The sequence below is a fragment of the Apodemus sylvaticus genome, chromosome 1, assembly GCF_947179515.1.
Source record: "Apodemus sylvaticus chromosome 1, mApoSyl1.1, whole genome shotgun sequence".
Lineage (NCBI taxonomy): Eukaryota > Metazoa > Chordata > Mammalia > Rodentia > Muridae > Apodemus > Apodemus sylvaticus.
In genome coordinates this window covers 191,027,852-191,054,183 of record NC_067472.1, presented here as the reverse complement: position 1 = coordinate 191,054,183, position 26,332 = coordinate 191,027,852, and the positions used below count along the sequence as shown (strand labels likewise).

The window sequence follows — 26,332 nt, the reverse complement described above, 5'->3', positions numbered from 1 at the left end:
GGTCATGCTCTATTTCTATTGGACAGTGCTGACCTTGACCTAGGAAGGTTCCAACTTCCTTGTCCCACATGGATATTGAATGAACCCATGGGAATAATATGTCTCCTGCCTCATTTAGTCAGTCGAGCCCTGGTTGGACTCAAGGGAATGAAGATCATTATTTCTCCAGGCTGGATGTTGAAAGTCTCTGTCTCACCTTGTGCTGCTTAAGTGAGGGCCCCTGTGTCCCTGCACTGCCTGGCACAGGCTAGCTTCAGACAGCACTGGCAGAGTTATAAGTCTGTCCTCTGTCCCTAGCAGAGAGCTGAGGAGGGAAGGGGGTACGCTTAAGTGAGCTCACCTCTCCTCTGCTGGTCTCCTTCTGGCCCCCAGCTGAATTCGAGAGCGGCACCCACCTCCGTGAGGTATTTATTGGTGATGCCATCTTACTCCCCATCTGTCTCTTCTTAATCCAATCAGATTCAAAGTTTGGTTTAAGTGAGTTTTTTTATACAGTAAAATCCTTTTTACTTAAAGATGGTCAGGCGTGTTCTCTCATCAGTTAGATGATTGGGATTTGAGGGCAAGAATACAAAAAACTGGGACATAGTGACGTGATGGACGAGGTTTAGATTACATTCAGTTGGCCATTTAATCATTTCTACAATCATTTCTTGCCGGTGTGTTCTGAGCACTTAAAAAAAAAAAACCAACCTAATACAATTACATTCATTTTAAGTAATGTTTTTACATTTGTTTGTTTGTTTGATGAGGATGAATGTGTGTCACTGCATGGACGTGGACATTGGAAGAAGGTTTTGGGGAAGTAGTCCTTTCTGTTATGTGAGTCCTGGGGTGGAGCTCGGCTTCCCGGGCGGTCTTGGCTGTATAGCTCAGTCTGGCTCTCAAGATCTTCCTGTATCACCCTCCTCAGTGTTGTGGTTTCAGGTATTTGCCACCACGCCCAGCCTGAAGCACAATTTCGAAAAATCCTTGGAATCTCTGAGGTAATAAGGCTTGCTCTCAGTGCAGATGACAAACACCAGGTCTTGTGCACGTGAGACAAATGTTCTACCACTGAGCTACACCTTTGGCTTTTGACCTTCTGCCTGGGACTGAGCTGCTGCTTAATAGGCTGTAGGCAGCTTCAGCATCGAGATTGGCCACAAAAGAGAGCGACACAGGATTAGTGGGTTGGGTCTTTTTAGCTCCATGATTCACTCTGGTGTGGGAGGGCAAGGTTGGATCACAAATGTCAGCTTTCCTCCATAATTCCTGTGTTGTTAAGTCACAAGCAAAGCCAACCGAAAGGGTTCTATTGGGAACAGTTTTAGTGGCATATGTCCAAGATCGCACCCAGTACTTGGGAGGTGAAGGCTAGAGGATCAGGAGTTCAAGGTTATCCTTGGCTATGTAGGGAGTTTGAGGTCATCCTGGGCTACATGAGACTCTACTTTAACCAACTCACTAGTTAATCGGCTAGCCAAACAAAACACAATGACAGGGGTCAGTGAGTTTCTAGATAGGGTATGGGGGTTTCTGGGGAGTGGGGTATCTGAAGACAGCAAGGGCACTCTTCTGTTCTTCCACATGATTGCTCTCTATATCTATTTGTCTGGATCCCCTTTTGCATCGTTTCTAATAAGTCAACAAATACGGTTATCCCCCAAAGTTATGTGAATCACCTGAGCAAAGGTTTTATTCAACTGTAGGAAGAGACTGTGGGATCCTTTGAGTTTCAGCACAGCCAAAATAGCATCCAGCTTGAGATGAACATCTGTAGTGGGGGCAGAAAGCTGGAAGCAGCAGGGCGTGTTCAAGGTCACCCTGGAGTCTGGGGCGCCTGACTCCTTACCATAGGGCAGCAGTGTCCCATGGGAAATGGAGGCAAAATTTTTTTTTCCAGGTGATTTCTTTCCCCCCTCAACTCTTGGTGTGGAGAAGGTAAGGCTGTGATGATTGCTCCTCTGTAAGTCAATCATTGCAGATCTAGCCTGGTGTTACTCAGCTGCTGAATGATGTATGAGTGTTTACCGAAGGGGCACAGAGAACCCATCTCATGGGGCCCCTTCTGCAGTGAATTCTTGGCATTAAAGGCAGAAAGATTTAACACCACTCCCTTACCCCCCATTTCAGGCACAGGGCTTTCGTAAGATAGGCTGAGCAGATGGGACAGTTCACTGTCAGGCTGATTTATTTGCACAAGATGAAGCCCTAAGAGCTAGATGAGAACGGACAACTTGGACCTCCACAGAGTAATTTTGTCCTAGCTGTCTCCAGAATAAGGTACCAAGAACAAAACAGGTAAGTGGGTGGGTAGTTATCTCTGGAGACTTGAAATCAAGGAAAGGGCAAAAAACTTCTTAGGTTCCCCCAGGTCCGTTTATGGAGAAAGGACTTCCATGTGTTGGCCAGGCTGATCGTGAATTTCTGAACGCCAAGTCATCTTTTGCCCCAGGTTGCTGAGGGAGGACTATCGCCATGCACCCGTCCCCATTCACTAGGAGGCTTTGCTGGAGGAAGGTGTGTGTGTGGGTCACCCATGGCGGTATTTCCTCTCTGGTAGCAGACTCAGCCTGGGCCTAAGCTCTGCTGTAGGCAAGTGTCTTAGGGTCACTATGAAGGAGAACCTTTCTTCCTGGTGAGGTGGGACTTCAGAGTCGCTCTCCCTTCTTCCTGTTACTGTGAGGCAGAGTCTCATGTAGTTTAGATATTGAGATGTAGCTAAGAATGACTTTGAATTTCTCATCATCCTGCCTGTGGCTACTAAGTGCTGGAACTGCAGGCATGCAGTTAAAAAAAAAGCTATTTTGAGACTTTATTTATTTTTATTTTATGTCTACAATGTCTGGGCAGCGTGCTCAGGTCTCCTGGTTCTAGAGTTACAGACTGTTAGGAACTGCCATGTGGGTACTGAGAATGACACATAGGTCTGGAAGTGCAGTAGATTTTTTGTTATTGGTGTTTGTTTTAAGATAGGGTTTCTCTATGTATCCCTGGCTGTCCAGGAAGTCATTCTTTAGACCAGGTTGGCCTCCAGCTCAGCTATCCGCCTGCCCGTGCCTCCTGAGTGCTGGGATTAAAGGCGTGCACTATCACTGCCCAGCACACAACTCTTGACCACTGGGCATTTATTCCTCCAGTCCCCACACATAGTTTGTTGTTGCTGTCCTTGTTTTGTTTTATATTTTCTGTCAGTCATGTTTTGTTTTACCTTAGGTCACTGAGCTACCCTGTCTCTAATTCTTGGGCATCCAGGCAGTGTAGGACGTCGGCTCCCTCTCATGGAGTGGGATTCAAGTTAAACCAGGTGTTGCCTGGCCACTCCCACAATTTCTGCATCACCACTGCCTTGCACATCTTTTAGGCAGAACAGATTATAGGTTGAGGGTTTTGTGGCTGAGTTGGTGTGCAGGTTTCACTTTCCATAGTCTGTAGAGTACGTTCTTGAGTCAAAGAGGATAGAAAATAGAGATGAAGGCTCCATGCAGGCTCCAGCTTGACCTCTATGTTTAAATAGAGATGTTGTGCTTGGCAACAGAGCCCTGGTATCAGTTTTCAGAGAGCCGGTCTTCTGTTCTAGCATCAGCCTGGGTTGTTTAGAGAGCTCCATTGGCTCCGCACCCCCTCCCCCGCCCCAGCTAACAGCTCAACTGGATGGACCCAGTCCCACCACTAGAAGAAGCTTTGTCTGGCCACAAAACACAGCAAGTTAAGACTCTGTGTCCTCCATTACTGAGCCCTCACTAGGTCATCCTCAGAAGTTCCAGGATGTTTCCACTGCTCCCTTACTCCCAAATTCATTCTCTCTCTCTCTCTCTCTCTCTCTCTCTCTCTCTCTCTCTCTCTCTCTCTCTCTCTCTCCCCCAATGCCCCAGTCTTACCCTTCTTGCTCCCATCCCTGATGCTCCAGGCCACCCACAAGATTTATTCTATTTCTCCTTCACAGAATGATCCATACATCCCCAGTCCTCCTCTGTATCAAACCCCTCTGGATCTGTGGATTGTAGCTTGATTATCATTTATTTAACAGCTTAATATCCATTTATAAGTGAGTGTATGCCTTATTTGTCTTTTTCAGTTAAGGCCGCCTCACTAAAAATGATTTTTCTAGCTACATCCATTTGTCTGAAACATTTATGTCATTTTAAATGTTATGACAGCTGAGGAATACTCTATTATGTAAACATATCACATTTTCTTTGTCCATTCTTCAGTTGATAGACATCTCGACTGTTCCAGTGTCTGGCTGTTATGAGTAAAGCTGCCATGGACAGGGTTAATAACATGTGTCTCTGTGGTAGGATGGAGTGTCCTTTGGGTGTGTGCCTAAGATGATGTAAGTGGATCTTGATGTAAACTGATTCCCGATCTTCTGAGGAACCGCCATATTGATCCACAGCGGCTGTCCGGCTTGCATTGTGACCAGCAGTGGAAGAGTCCTCCCCTTATTCCCTTACTCTACATCCTCCCCAGCAGGAGCTGTCACTTGTGTTTTGGGTCTTAGCCATTCTGAGAGGTGTAAGATGGAATGTCAGAGTTGTTTTGATTAGCATTTCCCTGAGAGCTAAGATGTTAAACATTGGTTAAGTGTTTCTCGGCCATTGGACATTCCTCTATTGAGAATTCTCTGTTTAGATCTGTACCGCTATGTTTTCATTAGATTCTGTTTTTTTTTTTTTTTTAAATATCTAGTTCCTAGAGTTCTGTATATATTTTGGATGTTAGACCTCTATCAGATGTGGAGTTGGTAAAAATCCTTTCCCATTCTCTAGGCTGCTCTTTGTCCATATTCACAGTGTCCTTTATCTTACAGATGTTTTTAGTTTCATGAGGTCCCATTGTATTGTCAGCCTTAGTGCTGTGCTAATGAGGTTCTGTTAAAGAAGCTGTCTCCTGTGCCGACCTGTGCAAGGCTATCCCCCACTTTCTCTTCTATCAGGTTCAGTATGTCTGGTTTTATGTTGAGGTCTTTGATCCACTTGAACTTGAGCTTTGTGCAGGGTGATATGTGTGGATCGGTTTGCGTTCTTCTACATGCAGACACCCGGGTTGACCCGTATCATTTGCTGAAGATGATTTCTATCTTTTCAGTATGTTTCTCTAGCTTCTTTATAAGCAAAATCAGGTAGCCATAGGTATGTGGATTTATGACTGGGTCTTTAGTTTGATTCCATTGATCACTATATCTGTATGCCAATATCATATAGTTTTTATTATCACAGCTCTGTATGTAGTACAATGTGAAATCAGGGATAGAGATACCTCCCGTAGTTTATTATTATTATTATTATTCAGGGTTATTTTCCTATCCTGGGTTTTTTGCTTTTTCCATATGAAGTTGAGAATTGTCCTTTCAAGGTCTGCAAAAAATTGCGTTGGAATTTTGATGAGGACTGCATCAAATCTGCAGATTGCTTTTGGTAGGATGGCTGTTTTTACTATGTTAATCCTACTGACCCATGATCATGGGAGATCTTTCCATTTTCTGATATCTTCTTCAATTTCTTTCTTCAAAGACTTTAAGTTTTTGTCATACAGGTCTTTCCCTGGCTTGGTTAGTTACCCCAAGATATTTTATATTATTTGAGGCTATTGTAAAAGGTGTTGTTTCCCTAATTTCTTTCTCAGTCCATTTGCTATTTGTAGGGGCTGCTGATTTTTAGAAGTTAATCTTGTATCCAGCTACTATGTTGAAGGTATTTATCAGTTGCAGAATTTCCCTTGTGTAATTTTTAAGGTCACTTATGTATATTATCATATCATCTACAAACATCAGTACTTTGGCTTTTTTTTTAAAAAATAATTCGTGTCCCCTTGATGTCCTTCAGTTGTTTTATTGCTAAAACTTCAAGTTCAATATTGAATAGATATGTAAAGAGGGGACAGCTTGTCTTGCTCCTTATTTTAATGGACTTGTTTTGAATTTATCTCCCTTTAATTTGATGTTTTCTATCAGCTTGCTTTATATTGTCTATTATGTTTAGGTATGTCTTTTGTATCTCTAGTCTCTCAAGGACTTTTGTGATGAAGAGGTTTGGATTTTGTCAAAGGCCTTTTCCTGCATATAAAAAATGTTTATTTCCTTTTGCTTGTTTATGTGTTAGATTACATTTACTGATTTTCTTTGTCTCTTTTTTAAAAAAGATTATTTGAAATACAACTTTATTCTGATTCTAAATGAAAAGAATGGGAATGACAGTTACAAACAAGATTTCTTCACCGAATATTGTGATACTACTGTAGCAGTCTTATCTTTGAGCTCCAGGAAGGAAACAACTTTGTTCCGAAGTCCAAAAAAATGAAGGTGTGTTTTAACTGTCATGTTTACTCTGAAGCCGATTCAGATCCTTCAGCATCCCAAGGAAACACACGATTTCCTTTAGCTAATAAGGTGGAAGACCCGTGGTACCACTGGCTGGCATCACAGGACAGTCGCTCATGAAAACAGACTTCTGATGCAGGGCTCCAGCTTCACTTTCTCACAGGTCATCTTCCTCTTCTGGGAGAGCAGTTGTCTGAGCAACCTCTAGATCATGCTCATACTGTGCTGCCAAAGCTGGGTCCATGACCACCTCAGGCGGGGCAAGAGCAGGCATGGCCACGAACTCCAAGTTAGGATCTCCGATGAGCTTTCTGGCAAGCCAGAAGAAAGGCTTTTCAAAGTTGTAGTTACTTTTGGCAGAAATGTCATAGTATTGAAGATTCTTCTTTCGGTGGAAGAGAATAGGTTTTGCCTTCACTTTCATGTCTTTAATATCCACTTTGTTGCCACACAATACAATGGGGATGTTTTCACACACGCGTACCAGATCTTTATGCCAGCTAGGCACGTTCTTGTAAGTAACTCTCGATGTTACGTCAAACATTATGATGGCACACTGGGCTTGGATGTAGTAGCCATCGCGCAGGCCCCCGAACTTCTCCTGGCCGGCGGTGTCCCACACGTTGAACTTGATGGGTCCTCTGTTGGTATGGAAGACGAGCGTGTGCACTTCCACACCCAGGGTGGCTACATACTCCTTCTCAAACTCTCCGGTCAAGTGGCGCTTCATGAACGTCGTCTTTCCGGTGCCGCCATCGCCCACCAGGACGACCTTGAACTGGACCTGCGGCTCTCCCTGGGCGGCCATCGCAGCGATCCTGCGGGGGAGAGCGGCTGCTGCACGTGCGCCCCGCAAAGGCAGCGGCCGGCCGGCCAGCGGGGAAGAGCGCACTGGAAGGCGAGACCCTGCACGAGACTGTGGGGGAAGGGGAGCTGGCGGATCCTCCTCACCCCGAGCCCACCCGAAGGACGACCAACCCTCCGGTCACCGCCTGCGCTCGGCCAGGCCCTCCCAGCTACCTTCCAGGACTGATTTTCATTTACTGAACCATCCCTGCATTTCTTGGATGAAGCCTACCCCAATTAAGAATTCCTGACAGAGACCCAGAGGAAGGCATCTTGGTTCAGTGGACTGCCCGCCATCCTGAACAGATTTGTTAGACCAGAACTTTTCTGATAAACTCCAGTTGATTAAGCAAGGGGCTGCACAATTTTTTTTTAATCAAAGAAAAAGAACGGTGGTCTTATGTCAAATATGACAGAAATATTGTGTAAGAAAAGGAGTGATTAAATAAAAGTCAGAGATTGAACTCTTGTAGAAAGCCAAGCTTGATATAATAGGTGGTAGGACATAACTTTGCATCTATTAATCTTGTGCCAAACTTGAAAGAGAATCAAATTCAAATAGAGTCATTCTGTCTAGCATTTCTGTAACTGCAAGGCTTTACAACACCAATCTTAAGGAAGAAGATATTGAGTTTAAAGAAAGTTGATTAATCATAATGTTAATTTTTAGCTCTCGTAAGATTGATATCTTCCTGCTTTGTTCCTCTTTCAATATTCGTATTAATTAAGGAACACTTCAGTAGTAAATGTGTTTTGAAAAGCTGTGTAATCAATGAATAAAATTTTTTCTTTTGTTCTTTTTTATTAGATAGTTTCTTTTTTTACATTTCAAATGAAACAAAGAATTTTCAACTGAGGAATATCAAATAACTGAAAAGCACCTAAAGATATGTTCAACATCCTTAGTTATTAGGGAAATGCAAATCAGAACAATCCTGAGATTCTACCTCACACCAGTCAGAATGGCTAAAAAAAAAAAAAAAAAAAAACCTCAGGTGACAGCAGATGCTGGAGAGGATGTGGAGAAAGAGGAACACTTCTCCATTGTTGGTGGGATTGCAAGCTGGTACAACCACTCTGGAAATCAGTTTGGCAGCTCTTTAGAAAATTGAACATAGTACTGTCTGAGGACCCAGCTATACCACTCCTGGGCATATACCCAGAGGATGCTCCTGCATTCAATAAGGACAGATGCTCCACTATGTTCATAGAAGCCTTATTTATAATAGCCAGAAGCTGGAAAGAACCCAGATGTCCCTCAACAGAGGAATGGATACAGAAAATGTGGTACAATGAGTGCTACCCAGCTATTAAAAATGATGAATTCATGAAATTCTGTACTTCTTATATAGCTTTCCTTTCTTCTCTCTTCTCCTAAAAGTTGGGTATATCTTCCTGACTCATTCTGTCAAATTTTCCTCTGATTCAGTACTTTCTCTGATCTGTCACCCAGTTAGACATCAGTCGTAACAATGTGTGCTTCCTTCTACAAACTAACTTTACCTTAGTTATTTGGGATTAAGGTGTGTACTAAAGGTATGCCTATGTTCCAGCCAGAGGGAATAAAGTTGTATACTAAGGACCGAGCCATACCACAACTACAAACACAATCTTGGGCTTCACAGTGTGAGCAAATATCTTGCAACAATTGTTCACTTTCCTCAGTTTCCAGACATTAGCTCTGAATCTTGAGTTATGTGTGTTTAATTTGGAATACCAATATAAGAATGAGGAGTCAATTAGAGGGGTAAGACTGAGGACCTTTCGCTGGGAGATAGTCATTTAAAGGATTGAAGGGGATAATGGAATATGGAGAGTGAAATACTGTGGGAGTATGGAAAGACAGTGTAGAGGAGCGAATATGTGCAAACTTAATAATACTAAAGCCTTCTTAAAAATGCTTCCTGGGTCAGTGACCTGCCAACTACCTGCCAAAACACTGCAGCTTGCGTGCGGAGGTCTGCAGTGACTAGAACAAAGGTAAGAATTTCACCCATGCCAGATGGGATGCCCAGCTGATAAGGGACCCTCCCCCCACAAGCTCCACTTCCTTCCTGCCCATTTCCCCACTGGGCTGAATCATCAGTCTGACTGACACCTGCTAAAACACTACAACCTGCGTGCTTCTCAAGTGGTCCACAGTGACCAAGGGCACAGAACTCCACATTCCTTCCTGCCCACTTCCATACCCGGGCCAGAGCGGTGGCCTGATACCCACCCAAATGCTAAGGCACACGATCCTCCCAGGAGGTCCACAGTAAGCAGGGTCACAGGAGGCCTGCTATAACCAGAGACACAGGAAGCCCACCTGAATAGAGACAACATTGCCTGACTCCAAGGAAACCACCCTAACTCAGGTCACAAAGATCTACTCGCCTCCAAGGAGTCCAGTTACCATCAGAGACGCCCTGGTCAGTTAACATCAGAGAGAACCAGATGACCAGAGGCAAACACAAATTCAGGAAAGACAGAACCCAACACAATTTGGCACCATCAGAGCCCAGTTCTCCCACCACAACTCCAAGGAGTCCAGTTACCATCAGAGACGCCCTGGTCAGTTAACATCAGAGAGAACCAGATGACCAGAGGCAAACACAGATTCAGGAAAGACAGAACCCAACACAATTTGGCACCATCAGAGCCCAGTTCTCCCACCACAACAAGTCCTGGCTACCTAACACACATGAAAAGCAAGATAATGACCTATGATATCATCTCATGAAGATGATAGAGGCCTTAAATAGAATATAAAAAATTCCCTTGAAGAAATACAGGAAAACATGGGCAAACGGTTAGAAGCCCTTAAAGAGGAAACAAATCCCTTAAAGAAATACAGGAAAATACAACCAAGCAGGTGAAGGAATTGAATAAAACTAAGAATTCCAGCCCCCATACCATGCAGTTTTTTTTTTTTTATCACTATTGCTCTATAGTATAGTTCTGGATAGAACATCAAGTACTAAATTGAATAGATATGGAGAAAGTAAGTACCCTTGTCCCTGATTTTAGTAAACTTGCACAACGCATCTCTCCATTTACTTTTTTTTTGTTTGTTTGTTTAAAACTTTTTTTTATTCGATATATTTTTTATTTGCATTTCAAATGATTTCTCCTTTTCTAGCCCCCCACTCCCCAAAAGTCCCATAAGCCCCCTTCCCTCCCCCTGTCTTCCCACCCACCCCTTCCCACTTTCCCGTTCTGGTTTTGCTGAATACTGCTTCACTGAGTCTTTCCAGAACAAGGGACCACTCCTCCTTTCTTCTTGTATCTCATTTGATGTGTAGATTATGTTTTGGGTATTCCAGTTTTCTAGGTTAATATCCACTTATTAGTGAGTGCATACCATGATTCACCTTTTGAGTCTGGGTTACCTCACTTAGTATGATGTTCTCTAGCTCCATCCATTTGCCTAAGAATTTCATGAATTCATTGTTTCTAATGGCTGAATAGTACTCCATTGTGTAGATATCTATCTCCATTTACTTTTATGTTGTCTACCAGTTTGCCGTATACTGCTTTTATTATATTTAGGTATGGACCTTGAATTCCTAATCTCTCAAATAAGCTTAGCATGAAGGGCTGTTACATTTTTTCAAAGGCCTTTTCAGCATCTAATGAGATGATCATGTTTTCTTTTCTGTGAGTTTATGTTATGGATTATGTTGATGGATTTCCATATATTGAACCAACCTACATCCCAAGGATGAAGCCCACTTGATCATGGTAAATGATCTTTTTGATGTGTTTTTAGATTTGGTTTGCATGAGTTTTATTGAGTATTTTGGCATCAATATTCATGAACTTCTTCTCCTTTGCTGGGTTTGGTGTGGTTTAGATATCTGTATGACTCTGGCTTCATAGAATACATTGGGTAGTGTTTCTTCTATTTCTATTTTATGAAATAGTTTGAAAAGTATTGGTGTTAGGCCTTCTTTGAAGCTCTGATAGAATTCTGACCTAAAACTATCTGGTCCTGGAAATTTTTTGATTAGGAGACTTTTAATGACTGCTTCTGTTTTCTTAAGGGTGATGCGAGTGTTTAGATGGTTTACATGAGCCTGATTTAACTGTGGTACCTGGTTTCTGTCTAGAAAATCATACATTTCATCTAGATTTTTGAGGTTTTTTGCATATAGGCTTTTGTAGTAGGATCTGATAATTTTTTAAATTTCTTCAGTTTCTGTTCTTATGTGTCCATTTTCATTTCTTAATTTGTTAATTTGGATACTGTCTTGTGCTGTCTGATTAGTCTGGCTAAGGGTTTATCTATCTTGTCGATTTTCTCAAAGAGCTGGATCCTGGTTTTGCTGATTTTTTTGTATAGTTCTTTTTGTTTCTACTTGTTTTTTTTTTTAATTTATTGATATATTTATTTACATTTCAAATGATTTCCCCTTTTCTGGACCCCCACTCCCCGAAAGTCCCATCAGTCCCCTTCCCTCCCCCTGTTTTCCCACCCAATCCTTCCCACTTCCCTGTTCTGATTTTGCTCTATACTGCTTCACTGAGTCTTTTCAGAACAAGGGGCCACTCCTCCGTTCTTCTTGTACCTCATTTGATGTGTGGATTATGTTTTGGGTATTCCAGTTTTCTAGGTTAATATTCACTTATTAGTGAGTGCATACCATGATTCACCTTTTGAGTCTGGGTTACCTCACTTAGTATGATGTTCTCCAGCTCCATCCATTTGCCTAAGAATTTCATGAATTCATTGTTTCTAATGGCTGAATAGTACTCCATTGTGTAGATATACCACATTTTTTGCATCCACTCTTCTGTTGAGGGATACCTGGGTTCTTTCCAGCTTCTGGCAATTATAAATAGGGCTGCTATGAACATAGTAGAGCATGTATCCTTATTACATGGTGGGGAATCCTCTGGGTATATGCCCAGGAGTGGTATATCAGGATCTTCTGGAAGTGAGGTGCCCAGTTTTCGGAGGAACCGCCAGACTGCTTTCCAGAGTGGTTGTACCAATTTGCAACCCCACCAGCAGTGATTTCAGGCCTGAGTTTGTTTCCTGCCATCTTTATCGCTTGGGTGCATTTACTTCCTTTTTTCTAGAGCTTTCAAATGCTCTGTTAAGCTACTTGTGTATGATCTCTCCAATTTCTTTATGTAGGCACCCAGAGCTATGGGTTTTCCTCTTAGCACTGTTTTCATTGTGTCCCCTAATTTTGGATATGTTGTGCCTTCATTTTCATTGAATTCTAAAAACTCTTTAATTTCTTTATTTCTTCAATGTCCAAGTTCATTGAGTAGACAGTTGTTCAGCCTCCATGTGTATGTGGGCTTTGTTGTTTTTGTTGCTATTGAAGTCCATAGTGGTCTGATAGAATGCATGGGATTAATTCAATATTCTTGTATGTGTTGAGGTTCATATTGTGTACAAGTATAGAGTTAATTTTTGAGAAGATACCATGAGTTGCTGAGAAGAAGGTATCTTCTTTGTTTTTAGGGTGGAATGTTCTGTAGATATGTTAAATCCATTTGGTTCATAACTTCTTCCAGTTTCACTGTGTCTCTGTATAGTTTCTGTTTCCATGATGTGTCCATTCGTAAGAGTAGGGTATTGAAGTCTCCTACTATCATTGTGTGAGGTTCTATGTGTGCTTTGAGCTTCAGGAATGTTTCTTTCACAAACGTGGGCGCCCTCGCATTTTGGGCATAGATGTTCAGAATTGAGAATTCTTCTTGGTGGATTTTTTTCCTTTGATGAATAATGAAGTGTCTTCTTTATCTTTTTGACAAGTTATGGCTGAAAGTCTATTTTATTGGATATTAGAAAGGTTATTCCAGCTTGTTTCTTGGGACCATTTGCTTGAAAATTTTTTTCCTAGCCTTCTACTTTGAGGTAACTGATGTCTTTGTCACTAAGGTGTATTTCCTGTGTGCAGCAAAATGCTGCATCCTGTTTATTTATCCAGTCTGTTAGCATATGTCTTTTTACTGGGGAATTGAGTCCATTGATGAGAGATTTTAGGGACCAATGATTGTGGGTTTTTGATATTTTTGTTAGAGGTATAATTATGTGTGTTTCTCTTCTTTTTGGTTTGTCATGAAAAGATTAATTTCTTGCTTTTTCTTGGGTGTAGTTTCTTTCCTTGTGTTGGATTTTCCTCCTATTATTCTCTTTAAGTTTGGATTAGTGAAAAGATATTGTTTAAAATTGGTTTAATCTTGGAATAATTTGTTTTCTCCATCTATGGTAATCCTTCTCTTAGCATTTTTATGACATCTATCCAAGAATACTCTGGCTCTTAGAGTCTCTGTTGAGAAGTCTGGTGCTATTATGATAGGTCTGCCTTTATATATTAATTTTCCTTACTGCTTTCAATATTCTTTCTGTGGTCTGTGCATTTGGTTTTTTAATTATTATGTGATGAGAGGAATATCTTTTCTGGTCCCATCTGTTCTGTGTTCTGTAGGCTTCTTGAACGTTTATGGGACTTTCTTTCTTTAGAGAAGTTTTCCATACTTTTGTTGAATATATTTGTTGGCCCTTTGAGTTGGGAATCTTTACTCTCTTACATAACTATTATTCTCAGGTTGTGTCTTTTCATTGTGTTCTGGATTTCTTGAATGTTTTGAGATAGCTTTTTGCTTTTCATATTTTCCTTGACTGTTGTGTTGGTGTCTTCTATGGTATCTTCTACCACTGAGATTCTCTTTCTGTCTCTTGTATTCTGTTGATGATGCTTGCACTTGTGATTCCTGTTCTCTTTACTAGGTTTTCACCCTCTTGGGCTGTCTCCCTTTGGGTTTTCTTTAATGTTTCTATTTCCATTTTTAGGTCTTGGACTGTTTTGTTCAATTTCTTCACCTCTTTGATTGTGTTCTCTTGTATTTCTTTAAGAGATTTATTTATTGTGTTTCTTCTTTTAGGGCTTCTACTTGTTTGTCTTATCCTGTATTTCTTTTTTTTAATATTTTTATTGAATATATTTATTTACATATCAAATGTTAAACCCTTTCCAAGTTCCCCCCCAGTAAGCCCCCAACTTATCCTCTCACCCCCTGCCTCCAAGATGATGCCCTTCTGCCCAACCCACTCCCACCTACCCCCCTTTGATTTCCCCATGCTAGGGCATCTATCCAGCCTTCATAGGACCAAGGACCTCTCCTTTCACTGATGCCTGACAAGGCATTCCTCCACTACAATAGCTGCTGGAGCCATGTGTAACCCTTGGGTGATTGCTTAATCCCTGGGAGCCCTGAGGCATCTGGTTGGCTGACATTGTTGTTCTTCCCATGGAGCTTCAAACCCCTTTAGCTCCTCTAGTCCTCCCTTCAACTCCTCCATTGGGGACCCCATGCTCAGTCCAATGGTTGGCTGCTAGCATCTGTTTCTTTATATATAAGGCTCTGGCAGGGCCCCTCAGGAGGTAGCCATAACAGGCTCCTTTCGGTACACACTTCTTGTCATCTATAATAGTGTCAAGGTTGATGACTGTTTATAGGGTGAATCCCCAGGTAGGACATTCTCTGGGTGGCCTTTCTTTCAGTCTCTGCCCCACACTTCATCTCCATAATTGCTCTAGTCAGGATTTTGTTCCCTTTTTCAGAAAAAGTGAAGCACCCACACTTTGGTCTTCCTTCTTCTTGAGCTTCGTGTGGTCTGTGACTTGTATCTTGTTTATTCTGAGCTTTTGGGCTAATATCCACTTATCAATGAGTGCATACCATGTGTGTTATTTGTTAAGGTGTGTTATTTGTGAGGTTACCTCACTCAGGATGACACTTTCTAGTTCCATTTGCCTAAGAATTTCATGAATTCCCAAAATATCACCCCGGCTGCAGGTTTAAGAGCTCAGCTAACTACCTTAGCAGTATTTGTTGGCTGCTGGGTAACTGTTTTTTCCCTATGGAGGAGAAAAAATTAGAAGGTTTTTGCCAATGCCTATGTGGATTGCTGGGGTTCAGGCAGAGGTTTGAAGACCTTTTACCAATACCAGGCAGTACCATGGCCGGATGATTTCAGTTGTCCTTTCCATGCCTCTGAACTAGACTTGATTACATTAAATCAAAATAGAAAAATCAGCCCGTGGGTCCTCAGATTATGGAGGCTTGGAGCCTTTGTGATGATATCAAAGGTTGGGATGGACTTATCCACTCCTGCTTAAGCCAGAAATCCTGTTGAATCCTCATTGTGTGCCAGTTTCTGCCCCAAGTCTGCTTCTGCCCTTGGGATATGATAGTACCACTGCCCACCTGCTTTACTTGAAGCATTGAAGCTAAGCCTGGTAGGTGGTTTAATAGGATCTCAGCCAATGTGACTTCAGGATAAACAACCTTCTCTAGAGACTATTTATAGTGAATTAGCTCTCTTTATTAGGCGTGAACAATGACTATTAAACCCTGGTGTGTGTGGAGTGTTTTGGGTTGAGTGTACATCATTGCCAGAGGCTGAGGTGCTTGAAATTCTTCAGTTGCATGAAGAAGAACTCCAATTATAGAAGAAAATTTCCCTAACCTAAAGAGAGAGATGCCCATGAACATACAAGAAGACTACAGAACTCCAAACAGACTGGACCAGAACAGAAATTCCTCCTGTCACATAATAATTAAAACACCAAATGCACTAAACAAAGAAAGAATATTAAAAGCAGTAAGCAGAAACAGTCAAGTAACTTATAAAGGCAGACCTATCAGAATTACACCAGACTTCTCACGAGAAACCATGAAAGCTAGAAGACCTTGGGCAGATGTCATGCAGACCCAAAGATAAATGTCAGCCCAGGCTACTATACCCAGCAAAACTCTCAATTACCACCGACAGAGAAAATAAGACATTCCATGACAAAACCAAATTTACACAAATATCTTTCCACAAACCCAGCTCTACAAAAGATAATGGGTGGAAAATACCAACACGAGGAGGGAAACTACACCCTAGAAAAAGCAATAAAGTAATCTTCTTTCAACAAACCCAAAAGAATTCCACCATTAACATCGAAAATAACAGGAAGTAACAATCACTTTTCTTTAATACCTCTTAACATCAATGGACTCAATTCCCCAATAAAAAAGACAGACTGGATATGTAAACAGGACCCAACATTTCATTGCATACAAGAAACCCACCTCAGTGACAAAGACAGTCACTACCTCAGAGTCAAGGGTTGGAAAACAATTTTCCAAGCAAATGGTCCCAAGAAACAAGCTGGAGTGGTCATTCTTAAATCGGATAAAATTGACTTTCAACCAAAAGTTGTCAAAAAAATGATAAGGAGGGACACTTCACACTGGTCAAAGGAAAAAAAATCTAAAAGAATGATCTCTCAATTCTGAACATCTATGCTCTGAAAGCAAGGGCATCCACATTCATGAAAGAAACTTTACTAAAGCTCAAAGCACACATTGCACCCCACACTATAATAGTGAGAGACTTCAACATTCCATTCTCAGCAATGGACAAATCATGGAAACACAAACTAAACAGAGACACAGTGAAACTAACAGAAGCTATAAACCAAATGGATCTAACAGATATTTATAGACCATTCCATCCTAAAGCAAAAAAAAAAAAAAAAAAAAAAAAAAAAAAATACACCTTCCTCTCAGTGCCTCATCGTACCTTCTCCAAAATTTACCATTTAATTGGTCACAAAACAGGCCTCAACAGATATAGGAATATTGAAATAATTCCATGTAACCTATCAGATCACCATGGTCTAAGGCTGGTCTTAAGTTCACGCAAAAACAAAACAAAACAAAACAAAACAAAAACGGAAAACACACATACACATGGACGTTAAACAATGCTCTACTCAATGATAGCTTGGGTAAGGAAGAAATAAGGAAAGCAAATAGAGACTTATTAGAATTTAATGAAAATGAGAACACATATGGGACACGATGACAGCAGTGCTAAGAGGAAAACTCGTAACTCTTAGTGCCTCCAAAAAGAAACTGGAGGGAGCTTACCCTAGTAGCTTGACAACACACCTGAAAGCTCTAGAACAAGAGAAGTAAATAACCCAAGAGGAGTAGACGGCAGGAAAGAATCAAACTCAGGGCTGAAATCAACCAAATAGAAACAAAAAGAACTATACAAAGAATCAATAAAACCAGGATCTGGCTCTTTGAGAAAATCAACAAGATAGATAAAGCCTTAACCAGACTAACCAGAGGGCACAGAGGCACTACCCAAATTAATAAAATCAGAAATGAAAAGGGAGATATAACAACAGGACTTTGGAAATTGAAAAAAAAAAACATCAGATCCTACTACAAGAACTTATACTCAACAAAATTGGAAAATCTGGACAAAATGGACAATTTTCTAGACACATACCAGGTGCCAAAGTTAAAACAGGAACAGATAAACCATCTGAATAGTCCCATAAGTCCTGAGAAAATAGAAGCGGTCATTAATAGTCTCTCAACCAAAAAAAGCCCAGGACCAGATGGTTTAGTGGGGAACTCTATCAGTCCTTCAAAGAAGACCTAATACTGATACTCTTCAAACTTTTCCACAAAATAGAAACACAAGGAACACTACCTGATTCATTCCATCAAGCCACAATAACGCTTATACCTAAACCAAAGGCCAAACAAGGAAAGAGAACTTCAGACTAATCTCCTTTATGAACATTGATGCAAAAATACTCAACAAAATTCTGTCCAACCGAATCCAAGAGTACATCAAATGGTAATTCATCCCAGGGACGCAGGGTTGGTTCAATATACAGAAATCCATCAATGTAATCCACTACATAAACAAACTCAAAGAAAAAAACCACATGGTCATTTCATTAGATGCCAAAAAAGCTTTTGACAAAATTTAGCATCCCTTCATGATAAAAGTCTTGGAAAGATCAGGAATTCAAGGCCCACCATACCTAAATATAGTGAAAACAATATACAGCAAACCGGTAGCCAACATCAAACTAAGTGGAGAAAAACTTGGAGCAATCCCACTAAAATCAGAGACCAGACAAGGCTGCCCACTCTCTCCCTATTTATTCAATATAGTACTTGAAGTCCTAGCCAGAGCAATTAGACAACAAAAGGAGGTCAACGGTATACAAATTGGAAAGGAAGAAGTGAAAATATCACTATTTGCAGATGATATAATCATATACTTAACTGATGCCAAAAATTCCACCAGAGAACTCCTAAAGCTGATAAACAACTTCAGCAAAGTGGCTGGATATAAAATTAACTCAAACAATTGCTAACTTTCCTCTACTCAAAGGATAAACAAGCTGAGAAGAAATGACCCCCTTCACAATAGTCACAAATAATATTACATTCCTTGGTGTGACTCTAACAAAGCAAGTGAAAGATCTGTATGACAAGAACTTCAAGTCTCAAGAAAGAAATAGAAGATCTCAGAAGATGGAAAGATCTCCCATGCTCATGGATTGGAAGGATTAATATAGTAAAAGTTGTCATCTTGCTGAAAGCAATCTACAGATTCAATGCAATCCTCATCAAAATTCCAAATCAATTCTTCATAGAGCTAGAAAGAGCAATCTGCAAATTCATCTGGAATAACAAAAAAAGCCAAGATAGCGAAAACTATTCTCCACAACAAAAGCTCTCCTGGGGGAATCACCATCCCTTACCTCAAGCTCTACTACAGAGCAACAGTGATAAAAACTGTTTGGTATTGGTATGCAGACAGGCAAGAAGATTAATGGAATAGAATTGAAGACCCAGAAATGAACCCACACACCTATGGTCACTTGATATTTGACAAAGGAGCTAAAAACATCCAGTGGAAAAAAGACAGCATTTTAAACAAATGGTACTGGATAAACTGGAGGTCAATATACAGAAAAAAAGAGGACCCATTCTTATCTCCTTGTACAAGTGGATCAAGGACCTACACATAAAGGGTCTTTGGGGAGGGGGGAAATTGGGAAAGGTTTTACCATGGCAATGTAAATGAAGATGATATTCAATTAAAAAAAGAAACAAAAATGACAAAAAAAAAAAAAAGAACTATGGGCAACTGGGAACTGCATATAACAGGAGATATGATCTTCCCCAGAAAAGAACCCCCAATAGGTTAGTCAATACCAAGCAATCAACCCTGGAATCATATATGTACAGATAGCATAAACTGACTGAACAGGTTTTATTTCATATATTTAGAAAACACACATGCAATGACACACATATGTATGTATGTGTTATTGTATTGTGTATATAACATATACACATCCATACATATATACATATGTGTGGATGTGTAAGAATATTTTTAAGTCCTATAAACGAGAAATAGCAAGGGGTGAGCATTGGAGAAATTTGGTAGAGAAAAAAGAAGAGAAATAATGTAATTATATTATAATTTCAATAATAAAATTGTTATACAATTTACTACTTAAGCATACATGAAAACTCCAAATAAGAAAATCATAAAGAAATATCACTGTGACCTTGAAAAACATGATTAAGATGCCTTTTTATTCTGATACTTTATCATTAACATTTGACTAATATGTTTTAAAGAAGTATTTTATTTTTGCTACATTTGAATACACATAATTATATGAAAATCGGTATTAAATATAAAATGAGATGGAGTTCAAAGCCCATAGCATATGTATTTCAATAGTTTAGTGTATTTCCCATACATAATATATTAATATCATAAAAAATATATTAATATCATAAAGTAAATTAATCTCATGACTATATATTATCTAAAAGAAATAAAATTTAAAAATATGATTAAACAAACAAACAAACAAAAACCTCAGAAGACAGCAGGTGCTGGAGAGGATGTGGAGAAAGAGGAATACTCCTCCACTGCTGGTGGGATTGAAAGCTGGTACAACCACTCTGGAAATCAGTTTGGCAGTTCCTTAGAAAACTGAGCATAATACTACCAGAGAACCCTGCTATACCACTCCTGGGCATATACCCAGAGGATTCCCCAGCATGCAATAAGGACACACGCTCCACTATGTTCATAGCAGCCTTATTTATAATAGCCAGAAGCTAGCTGGAAAGAACAAGATGTCCCTCAACAGAGGAATGGATACAGAAAATGTGGTACATTTACACAATGGAATACTACTCAGCTATTAAAAACGATGAATTCATGAAATTCTTTTTTTTTTTTTTGTGGTAGTGTTCACCCTGTCTTTTTTTCACTATTTCTTTTTTTATTGAATATCCTCTTCATTTACATTGCCAATGGTAAAACCTTTCCTGATTTCCCCCCTCCCCAAAGACCCCCAACCCCTCCTCCCACCCCCTGCCCCTCCACCCGACCCAGTCCCACCTCCCCCCACCCTGATTTCCCTTTTTTGAGTCATCTATTGAGCCTTCACCTGACCAAAGACCTCTCCTCCCACTGATGCCCGACAAGGCATTCCTCTGCCACATTTTTGACTGGAACCATGTGTACCCCTTGGTTGATGGTTTAGTCCCTGGGAGTCCTGGGGCGTCTGGGTGGCCGAAATCATTGTTCTTCCCATGGGGCTGCAAACCCCTTCAGCTCCTCTGGACCATCCTCCAGCTCCTCCACCTGGAACCCCACGCCCTGTCCAATGGTTGGCTGCTAGCATCTGCCTCTGTATGTGTAAGGTTCCAGCAGGGCCCCTCCAGAGACAAACATAACAGGCTCCTTTCGGTGTGCACTTCTTGTCGTCCATAGTAGTGTCGGGGTTTGTTGACTGTTTATAGGATGAATCCCCAGGTAGGGCAGTCTCTGGGTGGCCTTTCCTTCAGTCTCTGCTCCACACTTTGTCTCCCTTATTGTTCCTGTGAATATTTTGTTCCCTTTCTCAGAGGAACCAAAGCACCCTCAAGTCCTCCTTCTTCTTGAGCTTCCTGTGCTGGGTAAATTGTAACTTGTTTATTTTGAGCTTTTGGGCTAACATCCACTTAGCAGTGAGTGCATACCCTGTGTGTTCTTTTTCGATTAGGTTACCTCACTCAGGATGACACTTTCTAGCTCCATCTATTTGCCTAAGAATTTCATGAATTCATTGTTTTTAATAGCTGAATAGTAGTCCATTATGTAAATATACCAAAGTTTCTGTATTCATTTCTGTTGAAGGACATCAGGGTTCTTTCCAGCTTCTGGCTTTTTTTTGGTTGTTTGGATTTGTTTTTTTTTGAGACAGGGTTTCTCTGTGCAGCCCTGGCTGTCCTGGCACTCACTCTGTAGACCAGGCTGTCCTTGAACTCAGAAATCCACCTGCCTCTGCCTCCCAGAGTGCTGGGATTACAGGCATGCACCACCACCGCCTGGCTCTGGCTATTATAAATAAGGCAGCTATGAACATAGTGGAGCATGTGTCCTTATTACATGTTGGAGCACCTTCTGGGTATATGCCCAGGAGTGCTATCGCTGTGTCCTCAGGAAGTACTATGTCTAATTTTCTGAGGAATCGCCAAACTGATTTCCAGAGTGGTTGTACCAGCTTGCAGTCCCACCAACAGCGGAGGAGTGGTCCTTTTCCCCCACATCCTCTCCAGCATCTGCTGTCCCCTGAGTTTTTCATCTTAGCCATTCTGACGGGTGTGAGGTAGAATCTCAGTGTTGTTTTGATTCGCATTTCCCTGATAACTAAGGATGCTGAACATTTCTTTAGGTGCTTTAGAGCCATTCGAGTTTCCTCAGTTGAGAATTCTGTTTAGCTTTCTGTACCCCACTTTTTTTTTCACCGATCAAGGCCAAAACTTTAATGTCAGTCAGACCTTTTAACAGTTTGGGCAACACTTCATGTCTTACAGGTCCCAGGATGTTTCCAGGTGAGACTGCCCTGAGGCAGCCTTGATTTCCAGGTGAAAGCAGCTGTATGGTTCTCAGAACAACAAAGGCCAGGGATAACACAAGCTTAAGGCTGGGGGTGGTGGCCAGGAATGTCAGACTGATCGAATGGGCTGAGAAGCCCAGCTCAGTGCTGTGGGGAAAGGGACAGTAGAATATATATAAAAATCACTAATTTCCTTTATATCTCTTCACCACTGAAGTTTTATATAATTAAATTTAATCTGTATGCTGATTATAGCTGAGTTGGTGCCTAACTAGTAGTGCCACTCCACTGACTAGTGTTTGCAGTACTTGAAGATACTGGGATGCTACTGGAGGAGAAGGATAATCACTAATATTACCAAGACACAAGTCCGAGGTTATTTGACTCTCTGGAGACTAACTTCTTGAGTTCTTTGTATACATTGGATAGCAGGCCTCTATCGGATGTAGGGTTAGTAAAGATCTTTTCCCAATTTGTTGGTGGCTGTTTTGTCCTATTGACCTTGTCCTTTTCCTTACAGAAGCTTTGCAGCTTTATGAGGTCCCATTTGTCGATTCTTGTTCTTAAAGTATAAGCCATTGGTGTTCTGTTCAGGAACTTTTCCCCTGTGCCCATGTGTTCAAGATTCATCCCCACTTTCTCCTCTATTAGCTTTAGTGTGTCTTGTTTTACGTGTAGATCCTTGATCCATTTGGATTTGAGCTTAAGCAAATGGATGGAACTAGAAAATATCATCCTGAGTGAGGTCACCCAATCTCTCTCTCTTTCTCTCTCTTACACACACACACACACAAGCCACACTTGGCATGCACTCAGTGATAAGTGGACATTAGCCCAGAAGCTTGGAATACCCAAGACACAATTCACAGATCAAATGAAGCTCAAGAAGAAGGAAAAACAATGTATGAATACTCTGGTCCTTCTTAGAAGGGGGAACAAATGCCCACAGGAGGAAATACAGAGACAAAATGTGTATCAGAGACTGAGGGAAAGACCATCCAGAGACTGCCCCTTACAAAACCCAGACACTATTATGGATGCTAACAAGTACTTGTTGACAGGAGCCTGATATAGTTGTCACCTGGGAGGCTCTGCCAGTGCATGACAAATACAGAGGGGGACACACTCAGCCAGCCATTGAACTGAGCAGAGGGTCCCCAATGGAGGAGCTAGAGAAAGGACCCAAGGAGCTGAAGGGGTTTGCAGTGCCATAGGAGGAGCAACAATTTGAACCAACCAGAACCCCCAGAGCTCCCAGGGTCTAAACCATCAACCAAAGAGTACACATGGAGGGACCTATGGTTCCAGACGCATAGGCGGGAAAGGATGGGCTTGTTGGACATCAAAGGGAGAGGCCCTTGGTCCTGAAAAGGCTAGATGCCCCAGTATAGGAGAATGCCAGGACAGGGAAGTGGGAGTGGGTGGATTTTTTGAGGGGGAGGGAGAATGGGTTAGAGGATTTTTGGGTGGGTGGGGGGACACCAGGAAAGGGGACAAAATTTGAAATATAAAGAATGTATCTAATAAAAATTTAAAAAATTAAAAATTTTAAATCTAAAGAATGAAAAACAAAATACCCATTCAACAATGTTATTTCCAATATAGAAGACATATTGCAATGATTAAGGAATGAGGGGCATCAATTTAAAACCTGATCCAGGTGGCCTTCACTTCTCCCCAGTGCAGGGCCATCTGCCTTGGCTTCTGAGCGATGCCTGTTCCTATGCCACACGGAAGTGAGACACCCAGGTGACGCACTGTGCTAACAGAGCTGGGATCACTTTGTCAGCCTATCAATTGGACTCTGCTCAGTGGTCATAAGATTCCCCAAAGCAGGGCCTGCTGGGCTCTCTCAGCCGTCCAGCATCGAATGAAGAACACCCAGGAGTTCTCAGGATTATCATCCGGTCTGCATCTTCTTCATCTTACCCAAACGTAAGAAGAAAGGAGGCCAGGCCTTCCGAAGGGCTACGTGGAGCTTAAGTTGAGTGTGGAATTCTTTATCACTTTAGTGTGTGTTCACATGCATTGACTCACAATACATTTAACTTGTGTACTCTCACAGGTATCCTTGTGTACACGCACATGAATGCTCAAACTTAGGTGTGTGTGGTGCATGTCTACACAATTGGTTCAGTCTCACATGTCAATTCCCAGGTGCTGAAAACCTTGACTTTTGAACACAGGCTTTCCCAAGGCCTTGGAGGTTGAAAGGCACCTGTCTAGAAAGATGGCACTAGCACCTGCGTTTACTCCAGAGGGAGAAAATGGAGATCTCGGTGAGTTCTGGGCCAGTGGGTCTACAGAGAGAGTTCTAGGAAAGTTATGGCTAAACAGAGGAACCCTGTCTCAAAAAACAAACAAACAAACAAAAAGAAAAAGAAAAAGGGGGGTGTATCTGTCTCTACCCCAAGATGCTAGTCAGCTAGCTGTAGCCACCATCCTGGCTGTTCCCTGGCATTCTGTGGGAATAACCTCAGATCTCCCGTGGGAAGAAGTCTGTATAGTTGTATAGTCCGTATGGACAGACAGACTCATTGACCCCAGCTGTCTTGTGCTGATGAATCTTGACCAGGCTGTAGAGGTCACCCTCTTGACTTTGAGCCTAGGCAAATCTCAAAGACAGGAGGGCCAGAACAGCAATGTGTCTATGCAACTTCTTCCAATGACACTCCCAGGGCAGCCCATTTATGAAAGGTGTTTCGTTCCTTTATTATGGTAAGCATGAGAAAAAGGAAGGACAAAATCATGTCAGATCATGGACCCATGCAAACTCCCTTCACCCCAGGCTGGTATGTGTTGAAGCAGGTGCCCTAGCAAACCAGGTGCACTGACAAAGTGCTAATGCAGAGCAGCCACAAGGGGGCAGTACAACATCACTTTCTAACTGGCTGCAAGGCCAGCAGAATTCCTGACATCCTTACTGGCAAAGTTTGGGGCCCCCATACCCTCTAAACTTCTTCCCCACTTCCTGCTAAGGGACTATCAGGGAACAGGGACCGCTCAACTACACAGTGCCTCCAAAAGGGTCAGCAGGGAGCGCTGTCTGCACAGCTCTTCAGCGCCTCCCACAGGGCAGGCAGGAAGTGCTTACTTCACAGCTCCTCAGTGCTGTGCACCAGGGACAAACTCAGTCCTCAGGCCGAGTCCAGATGTGAGCCACAGGAAATAATTACTGCACATACGGATGCCCAGTTTTCTTCTCTGTCACAGAGGGGACTTCTGATTCACGGGGAATATGTGGTTGTTATGAGCTGCCAAGTCACTCTTCTCAGAGTTGAGCACTGAGATTTGGGGGTGGGGGGATGGTGTGTGTCAGTCATTCTACACTGGCCTCAAACTCTCTGTACGGAGGAGGACACTGAGTGTCTGCTCCTCTTGTTTCTACCCCACAATCCTGGGTTTTTGGCCGTAAGTCACCTCATTTGATGTGATGCTGGCCTAGAACCCAGGGACTCCTGCATGCTAGACACACTGCACTAACTCTGCTGTCGTTGTTGTTGTCATTGTTGTTTTTAAGGATTCACACTGCCACCACAGCCAGACCACTGTTCTCTCTATAGTACAAGCTGGCCTTGAACGTTAAGACTAGTCTCCCACACAGGACAGGCCTGCTAAGCCTTCAGAGTCCTGAGGTGATATGCATACACCTTCACCCTAGCTCTGACATCTGGTCTTAATTAAAATCCACAAACTCCTTAGAAATGGCTAAATGTGAGTCAGGTGAGATCACCCAAGGAGTGCGGGCACTAAACGTTGAAACTGTGCATGAAGCCCCATCTTGCCACTTTCCTTCACTGCATGTTTGGGCTCAGGCTTGTAGTGGCTTGTGCCTTCTCTTCCGTCCAGCGTGATGCATAGAGAAGTTAGATGAGGTTAGCTCCACAGCTGCTAGTCAGAACACACCTGCCTACCTGGGCAAGAACAAGCAGTGTGCACACACTCAAAGGAATGGAAGCAACCTTCAGATGTGCCCAGCTGAGTGCAGACTCCAGGTAGAGACCTGAAGCTGACACGAGGCTGAACCCCAGCAGCACAACAGGTGGCTGCCCATCAGAAGGGTCTCTAGTTTGGCCCTGGTCACAACACCGATCATTCTCACACAGTGCGGAACTTGGTGCGGAGTCTGAAGTCCTGGTGACAAGGAGAATGGTGGCCTGGAAGGAAGAAGCATAGAGAGGCAGGAGGTGAGGAACTAGAGGGCAGAGTTGGTGGAGAGAGAGGGCACAGCTGCCCCTGGAGTCACTCCACAGCTGTGGTTTTCATAAGCTTTGCTCTGAGTTAGATCTGAGGACTCAAATAATGTGAGCTATGATGGCTTCAGCAGGGGAATGGGTGTGGTGGGGGATTGTAAAAGGTTGGCAGTAGGCTGCTCTGTAGAGGACTCCCTCAGAGACACTGCAGGCCTCATTCTCAACCTGGGAACCCATTTTAGGGAAGGTGGGACAGGCTGGCT

At 42.1% G+C, this 26,332-nt stretch overlaps 1 protein-coding gene across 1 annotated transcript; it reads right to left on the bottom strand.

Moving 5' to 3' along the window:
* Positions 1-6,445: 6,445 nt before the first annotated feature.
* LOC127683261 (GTP-binding nuclear protein Ran, testis-specific isoform) lies at positions 6,446-7,141 on the bottom strand. Its single transcript, XM_052180361.1, has one exon. The coding sequence runs from the start codon at positions 7,110-7,112 to the stop codon at positions 6,462-6,464; it is 651 nt and encodes a 216-aa protein (XP_052036321.1). The 5' UTR covers positions 7,113-7,141; the 3' UTR covers positions 6,446-6,461.
* Positions 7,142-26,332: the final 19,191 nt, after the last annotated feature.

What these genes read in the sequence shown, in the direction of transcription:
- LOC127683261 (XM_052180361.1), bottom strand. Translation starts at nt 7,112, where the DNA reads ATGGCCGCCCAGGGAGAGCCGCAGGTCCAGTTCAAGGTCGTCCTGGTG.